The 22716-nt window shown below is 42.6% G+C and overlaps 1 protein-coding gene across 7 annotated transcripts in view; it reads left to right on the top strand.

Annotated features, from left to right (window-relative positions):
* ryr2a (ryanodine receptor 2a (cardiac)) overlaps positions 1–22716 on the top strand; it is a 301573-nt gene that overhangs the window by 247663 nt on the left and 31194 nt on the right. For all 7 annotated transcript variants that reach the window (XM_026177557.1, XM_026177561.1, XM_026177558.1 and 4 more), the window contains 12 exons: positions 12734–12814; positions 13155–13243; positions 13873–14001; positions 14968–15072; positions 16055–16136; positions 16589–16747; positions 17255–17409; positions 18672–18887; positions 18979–19251; positions 20602–20808; positions 20902–21204; positions 22251–22321. In XM_026177557.1, the coding sequence (XP_026033342.1) occupies positions 12734–12814; positions 13155–13243; positions 13873–14001; positions 14968–15072; positions 16055–16136; positions 16589–16747; positions 17255–17409; positions 18672–18887; positions 18979–19251; positions 20602–20808; positions 20902–21204; positions 22251–22321 (1870 nt within the window). The remainder of the gene's footprint in view (positions 1–12733; positions 12815–13154; positions 13244–13872; positions 14002–14967; positions 15073–16054; positions 16137–16588; positions 16748–17254; positions 17410–18671; positions 18888–18978; positions 19252–20601; positions 20809–20901; positions 21205–22250; positions 22322–22716) is intronic.

Raw genomic sequence — 22716 nt, forward strand, 5'->3', positions numbered from 1 at the left:
CTGTCTTTGTACGGACCGGCATTGTTCTTCTTCGTTTTGTACATACCTTTTTTGGGGGGGCAAAGAAAAAGCAAGAAGGTATTGGAACCGGAGAATGAACGTTTTGCGGTGATGCAAATGCTTGCGTTTGATGCATTGCTTTGATTGTTTTGCCACTAGTACCCGGCATGCGATGCGCGAAAGTCACGTGGTCTGTCAATCTCTATTGCCTATCCTGTTGGTCTGTGTGTTTGTCCATCAATATGCCTTCTCAGACTATCACTGACCCATCACTACACCATTCATGCTGATGTTACAGGCAGCATAACGTTCTCCACTGCGTCTCCAGACCCTTTCACGTCTGTCACACGTGTCAAGGTTAACTTAATCTCATCTGTGAAAAGCTGAAATGCTGAATGGTGTTACTGGCAGCATAACATATGATTGTTTGGCCGATAAGTTCACACCAGTGACCATTTTGTAGGTCTGGCAGTGCTCAACGTGTTCCTACTGATGGGTTATGGTCCTTTTACAGTGCAGTCCTTCTAGAATAGCTCCCTATCTTCTGAAATCTCCTCCATGCTCTTGACTGTGCTAGGAGACACAGCAAATGTTCTGGAAATGGCATGTATTAATGTGCATCCTGAAGGATTTGAACTACTTGTCCCCTGTAGGGTCAGCTCTATAAGATAACACCAAAGCAGCTAAACTGATCAACAACACTCTCTGTTACTTAACTCACTATACCATATACCATATACCGTAGGTTAACTGCCTTGATGGTATCTTGATGGTATACTTGGATTAAAAAGTGTTCCTTTAATTTATATATAATGTGTGTGTATGTATGTATAAAATAAACTAATTAATTGCAGCCCTTCTCATTTCTAATCTTTGTACATTTCGCCCTCTTCAGTCTCCCTTCCTTTTCTTTTTCCTTTTGAATGTTGCACTTGAGACATGAAAGTGGCTGTTTTTGGCCATGCTGCTCCGCCAGTTTTGTGAAATCTGAACCATCTTTTCTTCCTTACCCTCTTTTTCTCTCCATTTACTGGCTGAGATGTGTTCTGTACTCACTGTATTTGTTCATTGTATGTTAACAAAACTTGAATAACCATGATCTTATAACTGATTTTTTTAGATTTTATGTTTGAACTTATTTTCACCCCAGTATTGTGTCTTAAGCTCATGGTTTGGTTGTATATCTTGTATGTGTGTCTATAAATTGTAACATTTTTAAAAGACTAGAAGTGCTTTCATTTTTATCTTTAGTCAGTTTTAAGCAAGCCTTTAACATACCTATGTTATTGCCTTTACACTACCAGTTGTTTAAGTTTCATTGTAAGGACATGAAAAGACAAAGAATTAGGGAACTGTTGGCTGTTATTTATACATTTGTGTTGATGCTGTTGATCTGTGATCTACTAACAATTTATATACAAAGGCACCACCAATTGATTTTATTGACAGCATTCTTCCAAGACCAGTGCAAATATGTGCGTGAGGGAGTAACAGTACACCAGTAGAAAGTGTAAGTGCAGGTTTTACATTTGTGCGTTTCTCTGAAAAAGTATAGTAAGTGAGATCAATGTGGGGAGGCTGGAGGAGAATCTATATTATTCATATAAAAGCATATACATATGTTAGAAATTTTTCTCTTCTTTTTTGTGGTCTTCAGGACTGAGACTCCAGACCATTTATAAATCTAACCCTAAGTCTTATGATTGAGCTATTTTATCCATCCAAGAATTTAATCCTGCCATTGTAGCGCAAGGTGATTATGTAGAAATCCATGGGGGAAAAAAACCTTGGCTCGCATGAGCTGTGCTCTCAGTAAACAATGTGGAATTGTTTGGCCAGAGAAGTTCACACCAGTAGCGTGCTGGGGGTCAATTTTTAGGTCTCTGGTAGTCCTCATCCTGTTCCTCCTTGCACAAAGGAAAATAGCCCAGTTTAAGTCCAGCTTATAGTTCTGTTTAGAATAAATTAATGTGTTAACGTGTGAACTATTGTTACCCATCTGCCGTAAAAGGCTACGGGGAGGGGCTATTGTCATCACAACACAAAAATCTTGTGAATGCAATAAAGGCGGAAGTCGTTCTGAATTTGTAGTAAATGCATCTATGGTATCACTTTGAAATCCTAGGTGAGTTCAAATCTCACTGACCTTAATGTCAAGGTAAAAGTCAGAGGTCGAGTTTTCTGAAAATCATTCAAGAGAAAGTCACCCAGGAGATATACATATATATATATATATATATATATAAAAAAAAACACCCAGCACGCCCCTGCGGGCGGTTTATCCTTCAAGCTCGGGTCCTCTACCAGAGGCCTGGGAGCTTGAGGGTCCTGTGCAGTATCTTAGCTGTTCCCAGGACTGCGCTCTTCTGGACAGAGATCTCCGATGTTGTTCCCGGGATCTGCTGGAGCCACTCGCCTAGCTTGGGAGTCACCGCACCTAGTGCTCCGATTACCACGGGGACCACCGTTACCTTCACCCTCCACATCCTCTCGAGCTCTTCTCTGAGCCCTTGGTATTTCTCCAGCTTCTCGTGTTCCTTCTTCCTGATATTGCTGTCATTCGGAACCGCTACATCGATCACTACGGCCGTCTTCTTCTGTTTGTCTACCACCACTATGTCCGGTTGGTTAGCCACCACCATTTTGTCCATCTGTATCTGGAAGTCCCACAGGATCTTAGCTCGGTCATTCTCCACCACCCTTGGGGGCATCTCCCATTTTGACCTCGGGACTTCCAGGTTATACTCGGCACAGATGTTCCTGTACACTATGCCGGCCACTTGGTTATGGCATTCCATGTATGCCTTGCCTGCTAGCATCTTGCACCCTGCTGTTATGTGCTGGATTGTCTCTGGGGCATCTTTACACAGCCTGCACCTGGGGTCTTGCCTGGTGTGATAGACCCCAGCCTCTATGGATCTTGTACTCAGAGCTTGTTCTTGTGCTGCCATGATTAGTGCCTCTGTGCTGTCTTTCAGTCCAGCTTTGTCCAGCCATTGGTAGGATTTCTGGATATCAGCCACCTCCTCTATCTGCCGGTGGTACATACCGTGCAGGGGCCTGTCCTTCCATGATGGTTCCTCGTCTCCCTCCTCTTTCTTGGGTTTCTGCTGCCTGAGGTATTCACTGAGCACTCGGTCAGTTGGGGCCATCTTCCCAATGTATTCTTGGATGTTCGTTGTCTCATCCCCGGCCCCCTTCCTTCCACTTAGCGTACAGCCTCAGGGTGCTGCACTTGGGGTGAAACCCTCCATGCATGGTAAGGAGCTTTCTTGTCTTTATGTCAGTGGCTTCTATCTCCTCCTTTGGCCAGCCTATTACCCCAGCAGGGTACCTGATCACGGGCAGGGCGTACGTGTTAATGGCCCGGATCTTGTTCTTACCGTTCAGCTGACTCCTCAGGACTTGCCTGACCCTCTGCAGGTACTTGGTGGTTGCAGCTTTTCTAGCGGCCTCTTCATGGTTCCCATTCGCCTGCGGGATCCCCAGGTACTTGTAACTGTCCTCTATGTCTGCAATGTTGCCTTCTGGTAGTTCAATCCCCTCAGTTCTGACTACCTTCCCTCTCTTTGTTACCATCCGACTACACTTCTCCAGTCCGAACGACATTCCAGTGTCATTGCTGTATAGCCTGGTAGTGTGGATCAGTGAATCGATGTCTCGTTCACTCTTGGCATACAGCTTGATGTCATCCATGTACAGGAGGTGGCTGACAACTGCTCCATTCCGTAGTCGGTATCCGTAGCCAGTCTTGTTAATGATCTCACTGAGGGGGTTCAGGCCTATGCAGAACAGCAGTGGGGACAGAGCATCTCCTTGGTATATCCCGCACTTGATGGTGACTTGTGCTATGGGCTTGGAGTTGGCCTCTAGTGTTGTACGCCACATCCCCATTGAGTTCCTGATGAAGGCTCTTAGGGTCCCATTGATCTTGTACAATTCTAGGCATTCCAGTATCCAGCTGTGGGGCATTGAGTCATAGGCCTTCTTGTAATCAATCCAGGCAGTGCACAGGTTGGTCAGTCTGGTCTTGCAGTCTCTGCTGACTGTTCTGTCTACCAGTAGCTGGTGTTTTGCGCCTCTGGTATTCTTGCCAATTCCTTTCTGTGTCCCGCTCATGTATTGACCCATGTGCCTGTTCATCTTAGCCGATATGATGCCTGACAGGAGCTTCCATGTAGTACTGAGGCAGGTTATTGGTCGGTAGTTGGAGGGGACCGGTCCCTTCTTGGGGTCCTTGGGGATCAGGACCGTCCGACCTTCGGTTAGCCATTCCGGGTGTCTCTCGTTAACTAGCAGCTGGTTCATTTGTGCTGCCAGACGCTCATGGAGTGCAGTCAGCTTCTTCAGGCAGTAGGCGTGAACCATGTCGGGCCCTGGTGCTGTCCAACTCTTCATACTGGAGACCCTTTCTTGGATATCTGCCACTGTGATGGTTACTGGACCCTGTTCAGGGAGGTCGCTATGGTCTGCCCTCAGATCCACTAGCCACTGAGCATTGCCGTTATGGGTTGCGTCCTTCTCCCATATGCTCTTCCAGTATTGCTCCGTCTCCAGCCTTGGTGGTGCTGTTCTCTTATTGTTCCCTTGCCACTGAGAGTACACCTTTGCTGGTTCTGTGGAGAACAGCTGGTTTATTCTCCTGCCTTCTATCTCTCTGGTGTACCTCCTCAAGCGGCTGGCCAAGGCTGTGAGTCTTTGCTTGGCAGTTTCCAAGGCCTCAGGTATGGACAGTTTGCTGTATTTCTTATGCACCTTCTTTGCCGCACCTTTCTGCAACTCCGTTAGTTGGCTAACCTCCCTCCATGCTACTTTGATCTTGCCCTCTAGCCTCCTTCTCCATGGAGGGTACTGCCCCTTGTGGCTGTTCAATTTGTAGCCAAGCATCTCACTGTTTCAACACAATGTTGTGTAGCAACCTCTGCTGTAGATTCCAGGGCTGTCTAATTGGCCTGTGGTTCTCCATATAATATAACCACCACCTACTACGATCTGAAAGAAACATCATGACACAAGAAGGCATTGCCTTGAGACCACCAACAGTCTGCATTGCTGCATTGGTGTCTTTGGGGGTTGATGTTCAACCTGTCGATTTAGACCCGAAATAGCCACAATGAAGTGAACCCTAATACGAAATTTGCAGCTGTCACTGTCAGTTTTCATAGTAACTGAAGGCATCGGCTTAACTTTGTGCTGAACATTGGGGGGGGGGGGGGGGGGGGGGGGTGTCAAGCTCTCTGTCTAAATGAATGAATAAATCTATTCCCAGAGGATTAAACATGCAACTATTTTGCTGATAATAATTGAAATGAGTAGAGAAAATCCTATTTATGCTAGATAATTCATAATTGTATTGGGGGGGGGGGGGTATATCGGTTGGGTCTGATTATTTGGGGGGGGGGAGGGGGGGAGTCTAACCCCCTTGGAAATTATGCCCCTGGCTGAAGGGGCACACTGAATTCTACATTCTACCTCTCACTAAATGAGGAAGGAGGCTGAGATTGTCCTTATTTGCAACAAGTGCAACACTAATGAACTCCTGCCTTGAAATTTGAAAACTATACAATACATCTATACAAGAAGAGCTGTTGTGTTTGAGTATGCCTGCTCCTGAACTGGGGCAAATATAAACCAGCTGTCCAATAATGTAAGAATTCACATGCCTCTCGTCTGCAGAAGCAAGAATGTAACCATAATGGTGCATGTAATGCATGTCGATGCAAACTATTTTAAAATGGTGTAGGTGTCCATGTTTTAGGAATAAGGAAGTGATTTTCTCCAGATGTGATATGACTTACTGCCTCAGAGCCTGAGCCTTCAGAGAATCTGTGACAAACTCCATTGAACTTTGAGGGCCATTACCTTAATTGGAGAATGTATCCTTTGGAGAGTGTGGTTAACAACCAAGGATCAGAGACCAAGACCTCCCAGCTGAGGTGTTGCAGAAAGAAGAGGATGGGATTGTCAAGGGGGCCGGAGGCCTGTACAAAACTGGACCCAAGTGCGGGACGAAGTGCGGAAGCAGGATAGTTGAACTAAAGTAGTGGTTTTACTTACAAAGGCCAAGGACAACAAGGAGAGACAAACATAGGAACTTGACGTGGCCTGATATATAATATAGGGCTTGGTGGGGGGAACACTAGTGGAGGAACAAAACCAAGAACCTTGCCTTAACACACAATACAGTACAGGGCAGGTGATCCTAGCACAGCAGCCGGAGACACGTTACTTAAATGGAGACTGAAGTGGTGCTCACGGAGTGTATTAGAGGGAGAGAGAGAGGAAAGGAATTAGTGGGTGCATGGGTTGGTCCTGGAGCTATAGTTATTGCTGGAATGGAGTGGCTTACTTGGCCAGGATGAGGCTGAGGCTAAGGAGGAAGGCAGAGATCCGAGTGGATGGGTTTGTGTCCAGAGTCTAGCAGGTAAACCGAAGTGATGATGTTGTAGTATAGCAGGTGAGTTGAGCTAGGAGAAAAGACAACAAGGTAAACGTATAAGGATCTTGGATCTTGAGCTTAGCATTAGAGCCTGTTACTAACTTGGGTGAGTTGATGAACTGGTGGCGAGGTGGTAGTGAAGTTGGCCATAAATACCCTCAATTGACTGTCCAGGATTAATCGCAGGTGCACTGCCCAGGTGAGAGGATGGTAGGCCCGCCCTAAGGTGGTTACAGGAGGCAGGGATCCACACCGGCCACACCCAGCTGCTCACACGGTCAATGACAGTACCCCCCCTTCAAGGAATGCCTCCCAGCAGCTGGTTAGCCTCGACGCAACCTGTAACAATCAGAAACAAGAGAGCTGACAAGAATGAAAGACCTGGGGACCCAGGCGTGCTCTTCAGGGCCATGCCCCTCCCAATTCACCAGGTACTGTCGCAACTGACCATGCCAGCGGACGTCCAGGATCCTTCGGACTGTACAGGCCGGATGACCCTCAACAAGCTGGGTGGATAGAGGGGGGTCGGCCGGCGAGCACAACGGACTCGTGAGCTCTGGCTTTACTCAGGAAAAGTGGAAGGTAGGACGGATCTTTATGGCAGCAGGAAGTTTCAGTTTGAGTGTGGATGGAGGGATGACTGTGTCTACCTCATAGGGTCCAATGAAACGGGGTACAAGCTTGCCAGTCACAGACCTGAGAGGTACGTCCCTGGTGGAAAGCCATACCTTTTGTCCAGGTGTGTACCTGGGTGCCGGTGTGCGGAGGGCCGCGTAGTACCGCTGGTGGGCAACTGCTTTCTGTAACATTTCCCTCATTCTACGACAGATGTTGCAGCAGCGTCTTAAGTGGTGTTGCACGGAGGGCACAGGCGAGGTCTGCCTCATCCTCAGGAAACAGGGGTGGTTGATAGCCAAGGGATACCTCAAAAGGTGACAGACCAGTAGAGGAGGAAATATGTGCATTGTTTGCATACTCCACCCAGGGGAGAAGGCAGCCCGGTTTGTGAGTGGCGACACAACAGATTCCAGTTCTTAATTTAAATGTTCAGTCTGGCCGTTGGTGGCCATTGGTGATGTCTGGAACTTAGGTTTACACGGGCTCCAAGGGCTGTGCAGAATGAATTCCATACCTGAGACACAAACTGCGGCCCCCAGTCAGAAGTGATCTCGGACAGGATTCCATGGAGCCTGAATACATGGTCTACCATGAGCTGGGCTGTCTCAGCAGCTGAGGGGAGTTTTTCCAGGGCCACGAAGTGAGCTGACTTGGAGAATCTGTCAATGATAGAGAGGATTACTGATTTCCCAGATGAGGCCAGTAAACCGGTGACAAATTCTAATGCTATGTGAGACCAGGGATGTGAGGGTAAAGTTAAGGGTTTGAGGAGGCCTGCTGTGTCGAGGTTTTGCTGTGGGCACAGGTGGAGCAGGCAGCAACATACTCCTTTACATCCTTTTCTAAGGTCCTCCACCAAAATGGCGTTTTATTAGCAAGATGGTTCTACAACACCCCAGGGAACTGCTGAGAACTTAGCAGTGTGGACCCATCTCAGAACCGCAGCCCGAACTGCCGAGGGGACATACATGCGACCCAGGGGACCAGACCCCAGATCAGGCTCATCTTGCAGAGCCTGCTGGATGGTCTCGTTAATCTCCCAGGTTTCATGGCTAACAACTCCCGGTCTCCTACATTATAGTTTTGCTCCGAGAGAGAGAGAGAGAGAGAAGAGAGAGAGGCAAGAGAAAAAGGTGCATGCCTGTAACTTGGCTTTAGGACCTGAATATTGTGACAAAATAGCCCCAATCCCTGAATCTGAAGCATCTACCTCTATGATGAAAGGCATAGTGGAGTTTGGATGAATAGGGTCTGAGGTGAGCAGATGTTCCAGTCTTTTGAAATTGGCCTCAGCCTCTGGGTTCCAGAGAAAAGGTTGTTTGGTGGAGGTGAGAGTGGTGAGGGGTGCAGATACATGGCTATATTTTCATATGAAGCGGTGATAGAAATGGGCTAATTCAAGAAAGCGTTTGAGGTGTTTACAGGACGTTGGGGTAGGCCATTCCGCCATGGCTTGGATCTTGGCGGGGTCTGTCTTCACCTGCCCTTCTGCAAGAACATAACCAAGAAAAGTCACTGAGAGGGAGTGAAATTCACGCTTTTTAGCTTTAACCTAGAGTCTGTTTTTCAGCAGGCGCTGTAGGACGGCTTGGACGTGAACTTGGTGTTCCTCTCTATTCCTGGAAAAGATCAAGATGTCATCCAGATAGACAAGTACAAATTAGTTTAGAAAGTCTCTTAGTACATCATTGATCAGAGCTTGGAATACTTATGGTGTATTTGTGAGTCCAAAAGGCATGACTAAATATTCAAAATGGCCCAGTGGTGTGTTAAAGGCTTTCTTCCATTCTTTCTTCTCCCGGATGCGGATTAGATGGTAAGCATTGCAGAGATCTAGTTTTGTGAAAATGGTGGAACTGATTAGCGAGAGGGGTTTTTGTTTTTTATGGTTATTTCATTGAGGCCCCTGTAATCTATGCATGGCCTAAGGGTCTTATCCTTCTTTTCAACGAAGAAAAGTGTGTGGTGCCTCTGTGTTGCTGATCACCTTGTCAGATACACATTTTCAAAGACGCACATATTGTGGTCTTCCTGTCAGGTAATTAACAATCCAGGACACGAGAGGCATCCACCTGCGTCGTTGTCAGCTTATCACCAAGCAGGGTCAGCCTGATGGTGTTGAATGCACTGGAAGTTGAAAAACATGACTCTCACAGTGCTCGCTAGCTGGTCCAGATGGGCGTAGACACAATTGAGCAGGTAGATGATGGCATCCTGCGGTATGAGGCAGCGCTGGTAAGCAAACTGAAGAGAATCCTTATGTGGCCTCACAATAGGTCGGAACTGGTCAAGAATGAGTCTTTCCAGGGTCTTCATGATGTCAGTGCCACAGGCCTGTAATCCTGGGGGCCACTGGGACGTGGTGTCTTTGATACAGGAAAGAGGTATAATGTCTCTGCAGACTCAGACTCAGTACCCAGTCTTTGGGTGTCTTATTTCAAGATGTTCAAAATGCAGGCTGCAAAGAGACTTGACAAAGGTGGCCCAACTGAAAGCAGGATCACAGAGGGTTTCTGAGCAATGGGTGTGTGGGGTGAAAAGTGTTGCAACACAATGGTTTAGTTGAAGGAATGTGGCATAAGTCAGAAAACTGTTACCTGACTTTGTTCACTTGCACACTACTTTCCAATCCTGTTGGGCTCCAGGGTAAAACATCTTTCTATCCATAACAACATCTTTCAATTGCAGCACGGTGGCACGGTGGTTAGCACTGTTGCCGCACAGCAAAAAGGTCCTGAGTTCAATTCCACCATCAGGCCGGGGTCTTTCTGTGAGGAGTTTGCATGTTCTCCCCGTGTTTGCGTGGGTTCTCTCCGGGTACTCCGGCTTCCTCCCACTGTCCAAAGACGTGCAGCTTGTGGGGATAGGTTAATTGGATAATCCAAATTGCCACTAGGTGTGAATGTGCGAATGAATGTGAGTGCGAATGGTTGTCTGTCTCTGTGTGTTGGCCCTGCGACAGACTGGCGACCTGTCCAGGGTGTACCCCGCCTCTCGCCCTATGACAGCTGGGATAGGCTCCAGCGCCCCCCGCGACCCTGAAAAGGATAAGCGGAAGCGAATGGATGGATGGATGAACAATGGATAACCAGTATTGCACACTTTCTTTGTCAGTCAGCATAAAATAAATTGAACCATATTTTACTTCATTTAACTAAAAATTGACCGACCGTGTTGTAGAGCAAAGGCTTTGTTTTTCACTGTCTTGACTCGAGCTGAAGGATAACCTATCCCTTAAATTTGAGATAATAGGGAGAGTCAGTAGCACACTGCTGTAAAGAATGAGTAAGTTGGATTCGTAACACCAGATAAAACGAAAGCTACAGAGCAACAATTACAAAAAGGGAATGTAACATAGTTATCATGTATTATGTTCTTTGTGTTTTAAAAAAAGGAAACAAAAAAAACATGACTATTCATCAAACTGCTAAATACTAAAGTGGCATTGTTGTAAAAATGTTTGCATTCCATTATTACTCTTTTCTAGCACGTGTTATATTTTATAAGAACGATTTTTACTCTTTAAGTGTGATAAATAAAACAAACGTTCTGAAATTTTGGTGGAACTGATCTACCGTGCCCTTTAACAAGTATTATCCAGGGTCCCGATTTTGTAGTTTTTTTGTATATTTGTCATACTTTATGTTTCAGATCATCAAACAGTTTTTACCCCGCAGTGGTAAAAAGGTTAATGGAATATTGTCATCACCCTACTGGACACTCAGCTGTGTGAACGGGATAACCTGAGAATGAGGGAATGTAGGAATTTTAAATTGACACCATGAATGCATTTACTAAAAATCTCAGACAAGTTTGTATCTTGGTGAATGGAGATCAGGTGATCAGAGGTCAGGTTTTCTGAAATCTAGTCAACACCATAACTCGGGAAAGGTCACCTAGGATTTTCAAATTGATGCCATAGGTCTATCTCTTAAAAGAGGTCTAGTTTTCTAACAATACACAGTTTTTAAATTATCTTTCATTTATCAAGCTGTCCACACCTGCCCTTGTTAAATCACGAAATAACTATTATCAATCACATTTTTGGGAAGGCTGAGTTTAGTTTATCTGATTACTGTCAGACCTGTGCAATCAAATAATCACTTAATTAGAACCTATGTGACAAAGTGAAGTAGACTAAAAGATCTCACAAAGTATATAATATCATGCCACAATCTAAAAAAATGAAAGTGACTGGGCAAAAACAGCAACCATGGGAGAGTTCCAATGTGAAAAAAGCAACATTTTTGTCAAATTTGAGTGGCATTACATCTGGCATAAAATTAACATAGTATTTCATGAAAAGAAGATTATACAAACAGCCAAACATTGTGCTGGTAGTTTGATGGTACCTGGGACCTGGATGTCTTGATGTAATTGATGAAAACACGAGTTGTGCTCTCTGCTGTCTGGCCATCAGTTCATTTCTCGAAGATCAAGTGCACTCAGGTTATGCAGGATGACACCAGAAGGTCCACCTCTGAATGACTCAAAAACAAAAATAAAGCTGTTGGAGCGGCCTCCACTGTCAAGACTTAAGTCAGATTTAGATGCTTTGGCATGGCCTTAAACAGCCTGTTCGTGCTCACAAACCCTGCAGTGTGGCTGAATTAAAATAATTTTGGAAAGAAAAACAGGCCACAGGGATGTGCAAGAATGATCGCTATTCATCACAAATACATGATTGCAGTTCTTGCTGCCAACCAGTTATAAGGTTGTGCCACTTTCTTACATGAGGCCTGGTGGTTTGGATAGCTTTTTCCCCCCGTAACATGTTTACTTGGGTTATTTTTATTTTGTCGAATATTAGAATTTGTTTGATCTGAAACTTTTAAGTTGAACAAATATGCAAAAAATTAAGAAATTGGGAAGGGGGCGAATACTTGTAACTGTATGTATCTGCACTACAAAAGTAGTGCCCTGGTTTCAGATGTATACATTTTCTCTCTCTCAGCTCAGTTCAGTGTGTTTTCTTATTGTATGGATGTATTCTTGTAATGTCATGATAGTGATGTATTAAGTCACTGTAAAGTGTTGCATATTCCTTCTTTTTCTTTCCCATTCCATCGTTCAAAGCAGCATTCTCACCCAGACAGAGCAGTCGGCCTCAGCTATGCCATTTTATTACTACAACAGAAAGCAGTAACCAACCAAAAAGCTGAAATCCAGTCCTGACTCTAAAATGCTGCAGTGTAGGGACCAGCCCACCATGAACTGTTGTCACTGCCTACTGCTCATCCAAAAGTGTGTGTGTGTGTGTGTGTGTGTGTGTGTGTGTGTGTGTGCGTGTGTGTTTGTGTGTGTGTGTGTTTGTGCGTGTGTGCGTGTGTGTGTGTTTTCAATGGCCATACATTCTTCACTAACTGAAAGAAAACACAACAATATTACCGCCTCCTCTTTTAATACTTCATTCTCCATCTTCTTGTGTGTCTCTCCATTTCCTATATGTTGTCTGCTTTTGTTTCCTCTGGTGTGACTTTTTTCTGCGTACGTGTGTCTGTTTATATGAATGTGTGTGTGCATTTATGTATGTGCTTGATCATGCCTGTGTTATTGTGTGTACATTTGTGCATACCTCTGTATGTGCTTGTGAAAATGTGTGTCCGTATGTACATGTGTGTAACCTGTATATGGGCGTGTGCGGTGTGTGTGTGTGTGTTTCTTTTCTCTGGCCAGGTGAGAAGGTCATGCAGGATGATGAGTTCACTTGTGACCTTTTCCGCTTCCTGCAGCTGCTCTGTGAAGGACACAACTCAGGTGTGCATAAGTTCTCTACAGTGAATTTCACAGGAAAATGGCTAAACATTTTAATTTGTGAAAATTTACCAGTACTCTCACAAAAACATTTTCACTGTTTATGGCTAGATCGTTAATGGGTTGAACCATGTTTTAAAAGAATAGTAGATACCTTAATGCTTAATGTGATTTTATATATGTGAATTACTGCTGGTTATTATGGATGGACTTGTAGTAGAACCAACTGTGATTTCTAAGACATAGCATGGAGCAAAGTATGACATAGATTTGAACTGTGAGACATACTGTATTTATTCAGTTGAACACATTCCACGCAGAATTTTATGGTATCTTATTTCAGACTTTCAGAACTACTTGAGGACTCAAACGGGAAACAACACAACCGTTAACATCATTATCTCCACTGTTGACTACCTTCTAAGAGTTCAGGTCAGCTTCTTTTACCCACTACTGACAAACATTTCTCATACAGTTTAGACTAAAATAAAAAAGAGGGAATACTGACCACTTTCCTAAAGAACAACACCCTCACTCTGGCCTGCAAAGGCAAAATGCAGTAACGATCCATCTCATCAGCACACTTTCTGCACTCACTGCCATAGAACTGAACCACACAGCTAAAGTCACAGAAAGACGGGTAAAGCTTTTGAAATACAGCAAACTGTGAATGTGTCTGCCTTTTATGTCTCCATTTCATTGAATTGGAAGGTCTTTCTTTAAGGTTCAGTGAGTTCATCTGATTTTGAGAAAGAATGTTTAGATGGTGTAAATGGTCATTACAAAAAAAATACATGTTAAACAATATTTTGGTAGCTGTTTTGATGATATGTTATGAGGGTTAATGCCAATAAGTGACTTTTATAACTTGTGCTTAGATAGCAGCTCAGCTGATAACATACTGCAAACAAGTTTTTTAGCTAAAAATGTTTTAATCAATATTATTATTATGATTTCCTTTTATTTCTCTTTTGAATACTACTGCTACTACTTTGCCACAAATCAAAATCAAAATAGCCCTCTCATGTTTCTTCTTATCCTCCTGCTTCATTCTCCTCCAGGAGTCCATCAGTGATTTCTACTGGTATTATTCTGGGAAAGATGTGATTGATGAGCAGGGCCAGCGGAATTTCTCCAAGGCAATAAATGTGGCCAAGCAGGTTTTCAATACCCTCACTGAGTACATCCAGGTAAGGGCATACAATACAGTCATCAGTGTTAAAATGAACATGAAACATTACATGTATAAAGGCTAATTTCAGTGATGGTCAAAAATTGTCATACATTTAACGTTTTTCTTGCTGGATTTAAGAAATAAGTGTTTAGAGCCTGTTTAGCGCCATCTTGTGCCAGTACAAAACATGACGTCACTTGGTTGGTTTAATGCTAATAGGCTTATCTCCGTTTCTGTTAGCTAATTAGTGACAAAACTCATACCTCAGAAACATTAAAACGATAAAGCAGCCAAAGGGGATCACTTTACCTTGGTTTTAAAGCTGGAGTACCTCAAGGCTCCATACTTAGACCACTTTTATTTTCTTTACATTTTAATTACTAACCCAATGTCTGTCATAACATCAATACCCAGCTGTATGCAGATAATTCTGTTATTTTTACACAGACAAAGGCCGATATGGAAGTTTATAAAAAAACTCATATAGAAACTGTTTTGCTAATTGGCCCTTTTCCTTCCATCATTGTCACAGACTTCAGAAGTACTTCTGAAAAATGGCCTTTTGGCTAATTCATATTTACATTCATATGTTCATCTTAATATGCACAGTCCCATTTAAGCAAATACATTTAAAACAATTAAATGCATACACGTAGTCATTCATGTCCACTTTAAATCACTACTATACAGTCATGTTATAGGTACTAAGTCATAGAGTTTATAGTTTGTTTCTATTTTTGTTTTTTACTGTAGTGACAGCTGTTGCTTAATTAGAAGTAAAAAATTGGAAAACAAGCAGACTGATAAACCTGCAATGATCTTCCCAGCATTGGGGCAGTAATGGGACCCAGTGATCTGTAATATTATGTCCAATAAAATGGACAGTTTTAAAGTCACATTCATTTCGTGAAAAAGCTTCATTTGAGTCATTTTCTGAGGTTGTATCTGTAAAATACATTCACACTTATTAATGCTTTTCTAGGGTCCATGCACCGGCAACCAGCAGAGTTTAGCCCATAGTCGACTGTGGGATGCTGTGGTTGGCTTTCTACATGTTTTTGCTCACATGCAGATGAAATTGTCTCAGGTACGTAAATTTAGTGATGGGTGTCTGCAGACTCAGGCTCTGAGATAATGATCAATGCCACTAGACATAACACAGTTGGCAACTTGTGGATTATTTTTCCCAAGAATCATTTTCATTATATTCTATAAAAAACAAAGATCACTCATAAATATCTCTGATTCTCAAAAAAATCGCGAGACACTACCAATATCTGTGCTTCAGGGTATTATTGGCCAGTGATGTGAGTCTAATGTGATAGGCATTATATCTGAACGAAGTCTACCAGTCAGTCACAAGTTTAGGGTCATCTGTTCTTTCAGTTAAGAACTCTTAAAAATCAGAATAAATTATGTCTCCCTTTAGTTTTAGAACATGTTTTCCTGGAACTTCAAGGCTGGTAGTTTTGCTGGTATGTTGGTTCCTTATTAGCGTAGACTGAGATCCATAACCAGAGCTCTCTTAGCTCTTTCAGCTATTTCCTTTCTTATCTCAGGTGTCCGTGTTTTTTCATGCCAGCCCCATAGCTTTAGCTCTACATGCCTAATCTAAACATCTAAATGTGCTTTATATCAAATTGCTTATAAATAATTACAACTATATCTTCAGTACAATGGTTGATCATCATTGCAGAACCCATTTATATGTGGAGGAGTTTATAACAAGATATATGTTACCATTTTAAAAGAAGAAGAATTATTCATTTCACTAAGTAAGTTTTTAAAAAAGTTGCACTTTGCCAAAATAGCTTTACTGACCAAATTCACCCAACAGCACAAAAGCATTAAACTGATATGTATAGTGCCTGCTGAGTTGAATCATGGTGAAGTGTACCAAAATTTGGGGCCAAAGACAGGAAACATATACATCTTAGCACTTCATGTTAGACTTTTGACTGACCACTGTCATTCCATCACACTCTTTGTTACTTTTTAACACATCATGAGCACATGTGGCTGCTGAATTCTTTAAACATTTTATGTTATTTTAATTTATTTTGCCTCAGGACTCCAGTCAGATCGAGTTACTGAAGGAACTGATGGATCTGCAGAAAGACATGGTGGTTATGCTGCTGTCTATGTTAGAGGGTAGGTTTGCTTTAACAAATCATCATGAAAGAAATCATAGAAATACAGGTTTGGGTATTGAAATTCATTATCTCAGGTGTCTCAGAGGTTAGCGGTGTCACGGTGTTGCAGAAGAGCAGTTCTACAACATTTCCTACAAAATGATCGTCCTCCCAAAACTAGTTTAAGTGAGGGAACATTGCCGTTAAGGGCATTACAAGTTACATTTTGCTACAGTACCTTGTGAATAAATACACTGAACATCTCTGTGAAGCTTGTCTTCTTTGTGAAATTGAATTTCTTCTGTATGTTGCCACAAAAAACAAGGTAACTAGTTCTGTGTTGTTGTTTTTTTCTTTTCTTTCTTTTTTAGTTCTACCACAGTGATTTTAGGGAACAGAGTGAAGAAACCACAAATGTGTGGTGGTCTTAGTGTATTCTTAGGTTGCAAATGTGCTGTTTTGTCCTGCCAGGTAATGTGGTGAATGGGACCATTGGAAAGCAGATGGTGGATATGTTGGTTGAGTCCTCCAACAATGTAGAGATGATCCTTAAGTTCTTCGACATGTTCCTCAAACTGAAGGACCTGACCTCCTCAGATGGGTTCAAGGAATATGACCCTGACGGAAAAGGCAAGGCTCTGAAAACATGTGGACAAAAGAACTGTGTCAGAGGAGGTTTAAAACTCTGCAGCTTGAATCAGTTATTGATTCCTCGCACCTCAGCACTCGGTGATCCCTGCTCTGCAACTTTATGTCACTGCAACTGTCACTTTGTGGCTGACTTGCTGTGGCTTCCACTTTACATTATTACCACTTATAGCCGATCACGCAATCAAGCATGGGAAGAAATTTCAGATACTGATTTGTCGAAATGGTAGTATTCAATTGCATTACCATGCTCAAATTCAGGTAATTCTTTAGAATGACCCATTCTTTCAGTATTGTTTGTAAAGCCAGACTGCATGCCAAGGTGCTTGATTTTATACACTGTGACAATGTGACAGAAAACACCTGAATTCAAAGACTGAGAGGTGGAAGCCAGTCCATGTAATTTATTTTTCTATAAGTTGTTGTGGAATTACATCATTTGAATCCAGGAATATTTCCAAGTTTATAGATTTGTGTTTGACCTAACAGGTGTCATCTCCAAGAGGGACTTTCATAAAGCCATGGAGAGCCATAAACACTACACCCAGTCAGAGACGGAGTACCTGCTGTCATGTGCTGAAACTGATGAGAATGAACTTCTTGACTATGAAGAGTTTGTGGAGCGCTTTCATGAGCCAGCCAAGGTAAGTAATCAAAAAACACAAACTGATTACATTTTTGAGAGTTCTCACCAGGACTCAGGACTTTTATTGAATTTTCTGTTTGTTTTTTCTTTTTGTCTTCCCATACTTTGGAGTTGAGGATATTTAAAAATCAAGATGAGAGTGTAACTGATCATTTTATAGCTCTTGTTTTGAAACAAACACCCTTTTTAATACATCTAGTTTTTCAAAATATTATTGGGCAGTCAGTTAAAAGAACTGGGCAGCCTGCCCAAGTAGTCTTTTTTCACTAGCCGGGCCCACATCCTCAGTTTAGGTTTGACAGCGTTTTAGTAGGTAAAGGTGATGCTTGGACATGAATTGAGCTGTGGTTTGGGGAAGGCCTCGAAGGGGACTGGCGACGGCTCCCGGGCCTGGCAGATCGCCGTGTACTAAATAAAAGTGAAGTTAAAGAATTGAGAACAAGGAGGGAGGGTGGGGCACGTAAACGAGAATGAACGGTTTGCAGAACTGGGGGAACCTATATAGATGACAACCGGAAGGAGCGTGTTTGGGGGCGTGGTCCCGCTCCTGAAATTCCGATACATAATCTCCAATATAATAATAATAATAATAATAATAATAATAATAATAATAATAATAATAATAATAATGGATTGGATTTATATAGCGCTTTTCGGGGCCCTCAAAGCACTTTACAATTCCACTACTCATTCACTCTCACATTCACACACTGGTGGAGGCAAGCTGCAGTTGTAGCCACAGCTGCCCTGGGGCAGACTGACAGAAGCGAGGCTGCCATATCGCGCCATCGGCCCCTCTGACCACCACCAGTAGGCGGTAAGTGAAGTGTCTTGCCCAAGGACACAACAACCGAGACTGTCCGAGCTGGGGCTCAAACCGGCAACCTTCCGGTTACAAGACAAACTGCCAACTCTTTGAGCCACGATCGCCAATAAGTTGGCTTCACTCAGTATCTTCTGTTTCCATTTTCCTTTTTCTTGTTTAGTCATTATTTGTTAGCATCTTTAAGTTGGTTTTGCTTCATTTGCTTGTTTTCTGTGTTGCACACTCTCAATCCAATCCTGGTATATTTGGTCAGCTATTACATTTAAGGTGGAGTACAAGTACAAATTTACAAATGCTCCTGGTTGAGATTCAGCAAATTACAGAGAAGCACTTCATATTTACCCAGAAATTACTGCATAATAGAGAAGATATGGATAGAAGTGTTTCATTCAAAACTGAAAAATCCCACGAAAAATTGATTTTCAAATTCACAGGACATTGGCTTCAACGTGGCGGTTTTGCTGACCAACCTGTCAGAGCACATGCCTCATGACACCCGGCTGCAGACTTTCCTGGAGTTGGCAGAAAGTGTCCTCAATTACTTCCAACCATACCTAGGCCGTATCGAGATTATGGGAAGTGCAAAGCGGATCGAGAGGGTCTACTTTGAGATCAGCGAGTCCAGTCGTACACAGTGGGAAAAACCTCAGGTAAATACAGCGAATACATCAGAAACTATGACATTTGTCCTTTTAGTGTAGTATGTCACTACCAATGCCAAAGTTTGTATTTTTATCCTAGGTAAAGGAATCCAAGCGTCAGTTCATCTTTGATGTGGTGAATGAAGGAGGGGAGAAAGAGAAGATGGAGCTGTTTGTGAATTTCTGTGAGGACACCATATTTGAAATGCAGCTGGCGGCTCAGATGTCTGACGCTGGTGAGCGCTTGTCGATAAAAGAGGAGAGCGAGCGTGAGAAGCCAGATGAGGAGAACCCCGATGTGGGGTTCTTTTCTGTCACCACTGTCTACATGGCACTGCTAGCACTTCGATATAACATCATGCTGCTAATAAAGGTGAGTTACACACTGAGCCTAGCTAACAGCTCACTCTGGGTGTATTTTGGAATATTCTAAAATAGTATTTGAACAGTTTTGAAAGTAATGCTTTCTGTTTTCAAAAGAACAGAGATAAGAAACTTGATTCCAATTTGAAAACTCTTAGATACATATATATATTTAAACCTTGAATTCAGCAAATGGCAGATCCTCTAAAGATGTGTGACACTGGATGGAAAAGATGTCTCCCACACAGTCAGATAAGCTCACCACGAAACATACAATGAGACAGAAACATAATTTTAAGTAGAAATACCATATATTGTCGTACGTTTGTATTGTTAAAATAATTATCTACTGTCAGGGCTCTGTGTGACGAGGATCCAAACGCAGGACTCGGAGACTGAATTGCAGCTGTAAACCTCAGCTTTTCTGCTGGCGACGAAACAAAACATGAACTGAACAATGAACACTGAGAACAGAAACACACAGGCACAACCTGAGGGTCCGACACGACAGAGAGCAAAGGCAAACACAAGGCTTATATACACAGGGGAGTAATCAGGGAATGGAAAACAGGAGGGAGAGGCAGCTGGGAGAGATTAGGGCTAACGAGACACACTGACATAAGACGTGGACCTTCACAATAAAACAGGAAATGGCAACACAAAGACGCAGACTCGACTCTGAACTACACCTGCAGGAAAAACGAGGACACCAAAACAAAACCTAAGAACTAAAGCCTTAACCAGAATAAACTGAAACATAGAATTCTAATAATAATCAATAAAGCACAAGAGAATCAGAAAATAATCTATAATGCAAAAATAAACCAAAACATAAGAAACTCAAAATGCTGGGTGAAAATGAGCCAGAACCGTGACATCTACACATTTACTGAATGATCACTTTCAACCCAAATTAGCCAAGCCATAGCTTCAATTACTTTTCTTTTACTTTTCTTTTTTTTACTAATGCCATATCAATATCATACATTTTCTAATATCATTGTCTTGTTAGAGTTTCATTCACTTCCCCCTCCCTCCTTCTTACATACATACATGCACACACAGCTTCCATCCTTGGACTAGCCACTTCATACAAAATCTGTTAGTAGATTGATTATATCTTCTGATTCATTGTATTGGTTAAACTTGATTATATTCTGATCAATATTAAGCCATTAAGCATGATTAACTATCAGCAAAATCACATGTAAATTTGGTGCTAAGACCGTTCACCGTCTCTCAGATGTAATAAGAGATAAGCCACGGGGACTTCAGTTTCTTTCAGTCTCACCTTTCTTGACAATGTCTACAGTAATACTACTGAACACACAGTTCACCAGTAACTTTGCTTTGGTTTCAGGTACTGTCCATGAAGAGCTTAAAGAAGCAAATGAAGAAGATAAAGAACATGACTGTGAAGGACATGGTAACCACCCTGGTCTCCACCTACTGGTCGGTGTTGTTGGGCCTCCTCCATGTGGCATTCAATGTGGCTCGAGGATTTTGCAGAATCTTCTACAACACTTTCATTGGAGAAAACCTGGTGGAGGGGGCCAAGACCATAAAGGTTATTATAGATTTTCTTTAAAATAACAAAATAAAGAACAGTCTAGATAAAGTAACAGCTGTTTGCTAATAGCTAAAATGCCTCTGCCCCTAGGTGTCAGAGCTGTTGGCCAATATGCCAGACCCTACTCAGGACGAGGTACGCGGTGAGGGGGAGAACAGGGAGAAAAGATCTGATCACAGCTCCACCGGGGAAGACTTGGCTGACCTGACAGTCAATACCAGTGAGACAGAGCTGCTGTCAGACATTTTTGGTCTGGACTTAAGAAGGGAAGGGGGCCAGTACAAAATCACCCCCCATAACCCCAACGCCAGCTTTACTGAACTTCTCAACTCCCCGGTTCCCCTTCCAACTCCATCCACAGCACCCCAACCTGAAGTCAGATGGAGACATCAGGTGATTTCTTTCTTTCTTACTTTCTTTCATGACACAAGTGAGAGGCTCTGCTTTTTCCCCTCCACTTTTTTCTTTTCTCCTTTCTTTGCTTTTTACCCCTCAGCCGTGAGTATTCTTTCTTTTAAAGGTTTTGGTGACATATATCAGAGTCCAGGATTAATTGGACTAAATCTGTATTTCTACCTTTGAATATTCCAATGAAAGGATTTCACTGCTCTATGATATACCAGTGTTTAACAAGTCTGAATACCCAGGCATCGATGTCTCAGCATCCCTGCAGTCGGCTGTCAATCTCCCATATCTTTTATTAAAATAAATAAACTGCTTTGTAAGTGTAGTATTGGCCTTTGCCAACTGATTTCTGGCAGAGATTACAGTGATAACCTATGGTAGACAACCATGTATTACGTTTTCTATGATGCAGAGGGGCAGATCTAATAAACAGCATATTTGGGACCTCAGCCCTCGTATTTGGTGTTTGGGACATGGTGAAACAACATGTTTAAACAATCATCAACAAATACATTTTCATTTTATACATAGATGACTCTAATATCTGCAATTGGAATCTCCCAGATTTACAGTTGGACACTCCAATTTCTTGAAAAATGGTTAAAGTCTGTCGACTTTACATATTTCTGTTCTACTTTCTCCATCCGCTCAGAAACATGTGCTTTTAGCTAGTTTGATAGCCACTGAAATGTTAACTTCCACATGGTGGAAACTTTACTGCTCCCTTTCATGGAGGTTTATCTTGAGCTGTTTAAAATGGATCACAGCTCTCACAGCTGCTGATTTTGAATGGTAAAAGATAAGAATTTCATAATCAGCTAATGTGTCTGTGAGCTTTGATCAAATGATCGAATGTCTTAAGATTTTGATTCAGATGTTGCACAACTTCACTGACTCCTCTGACTAAATTCTGCCTATTTCAACATAGAAATACTGACGTTTTACAACAGTAACAGTACAAGCATGTCATCAGCCACAAAAGTGACCAAATGTGGCTGTGGATATTTGTCTAACTGTTCATTTTTCTGTTTCAGTCAAAGAGCTCTGCCTCAGAGGAGATGGAATCAAAACTAGAGAGTAAATGTGAACCTCAAAAACCATCTGAGTACGTAAAATATTTTTGGAACTGGATGTTTGAATTGCATAAATGCATGTGTGCATTTTCACTTATACATTTAGGACCTGATGGTGGTTTTTTTTTTAGTGAAATAATCACATCAAACAGCATTAAAGAATGCTTTATAGCAGTGGTCCCCAACCTCCTGGCCACGGACCGGTACTGGTCCGTGAATCCTTTGGTACCGGGCCGCGAGAGTTGAGACTCGGGTGTTAAATTTACAGTTTTCAGGGTTTTTATTTATTTATTTTTTTTATCATTAACTCAGTTTCCCTGGGGCTTTTCCCGTGTGCTGTGAATAAATTTTCTTGTTTTTTTGGTACCGGTACAGGATTTATCCGCGACGCCTTAAAGGCCGATCCGTGAAAATATTGTCGGACATA

The sequence above is a fragment of the Astatotilapia calliptera genome, chromosome 8 (assembly GCF_900246225.1).
Source record: "Astatotilapia calliptera chromosome 8, fAstCal1.2, whole genome shotgun sequence".
Classification (NCBI taxonomy): domain Eukaryota; kingdom Metazoa; phylum Chordata; class Actinopteri; order Cichliformes; family Cichlidae; genus Astatotilapia; species Astatotilapia calliptera.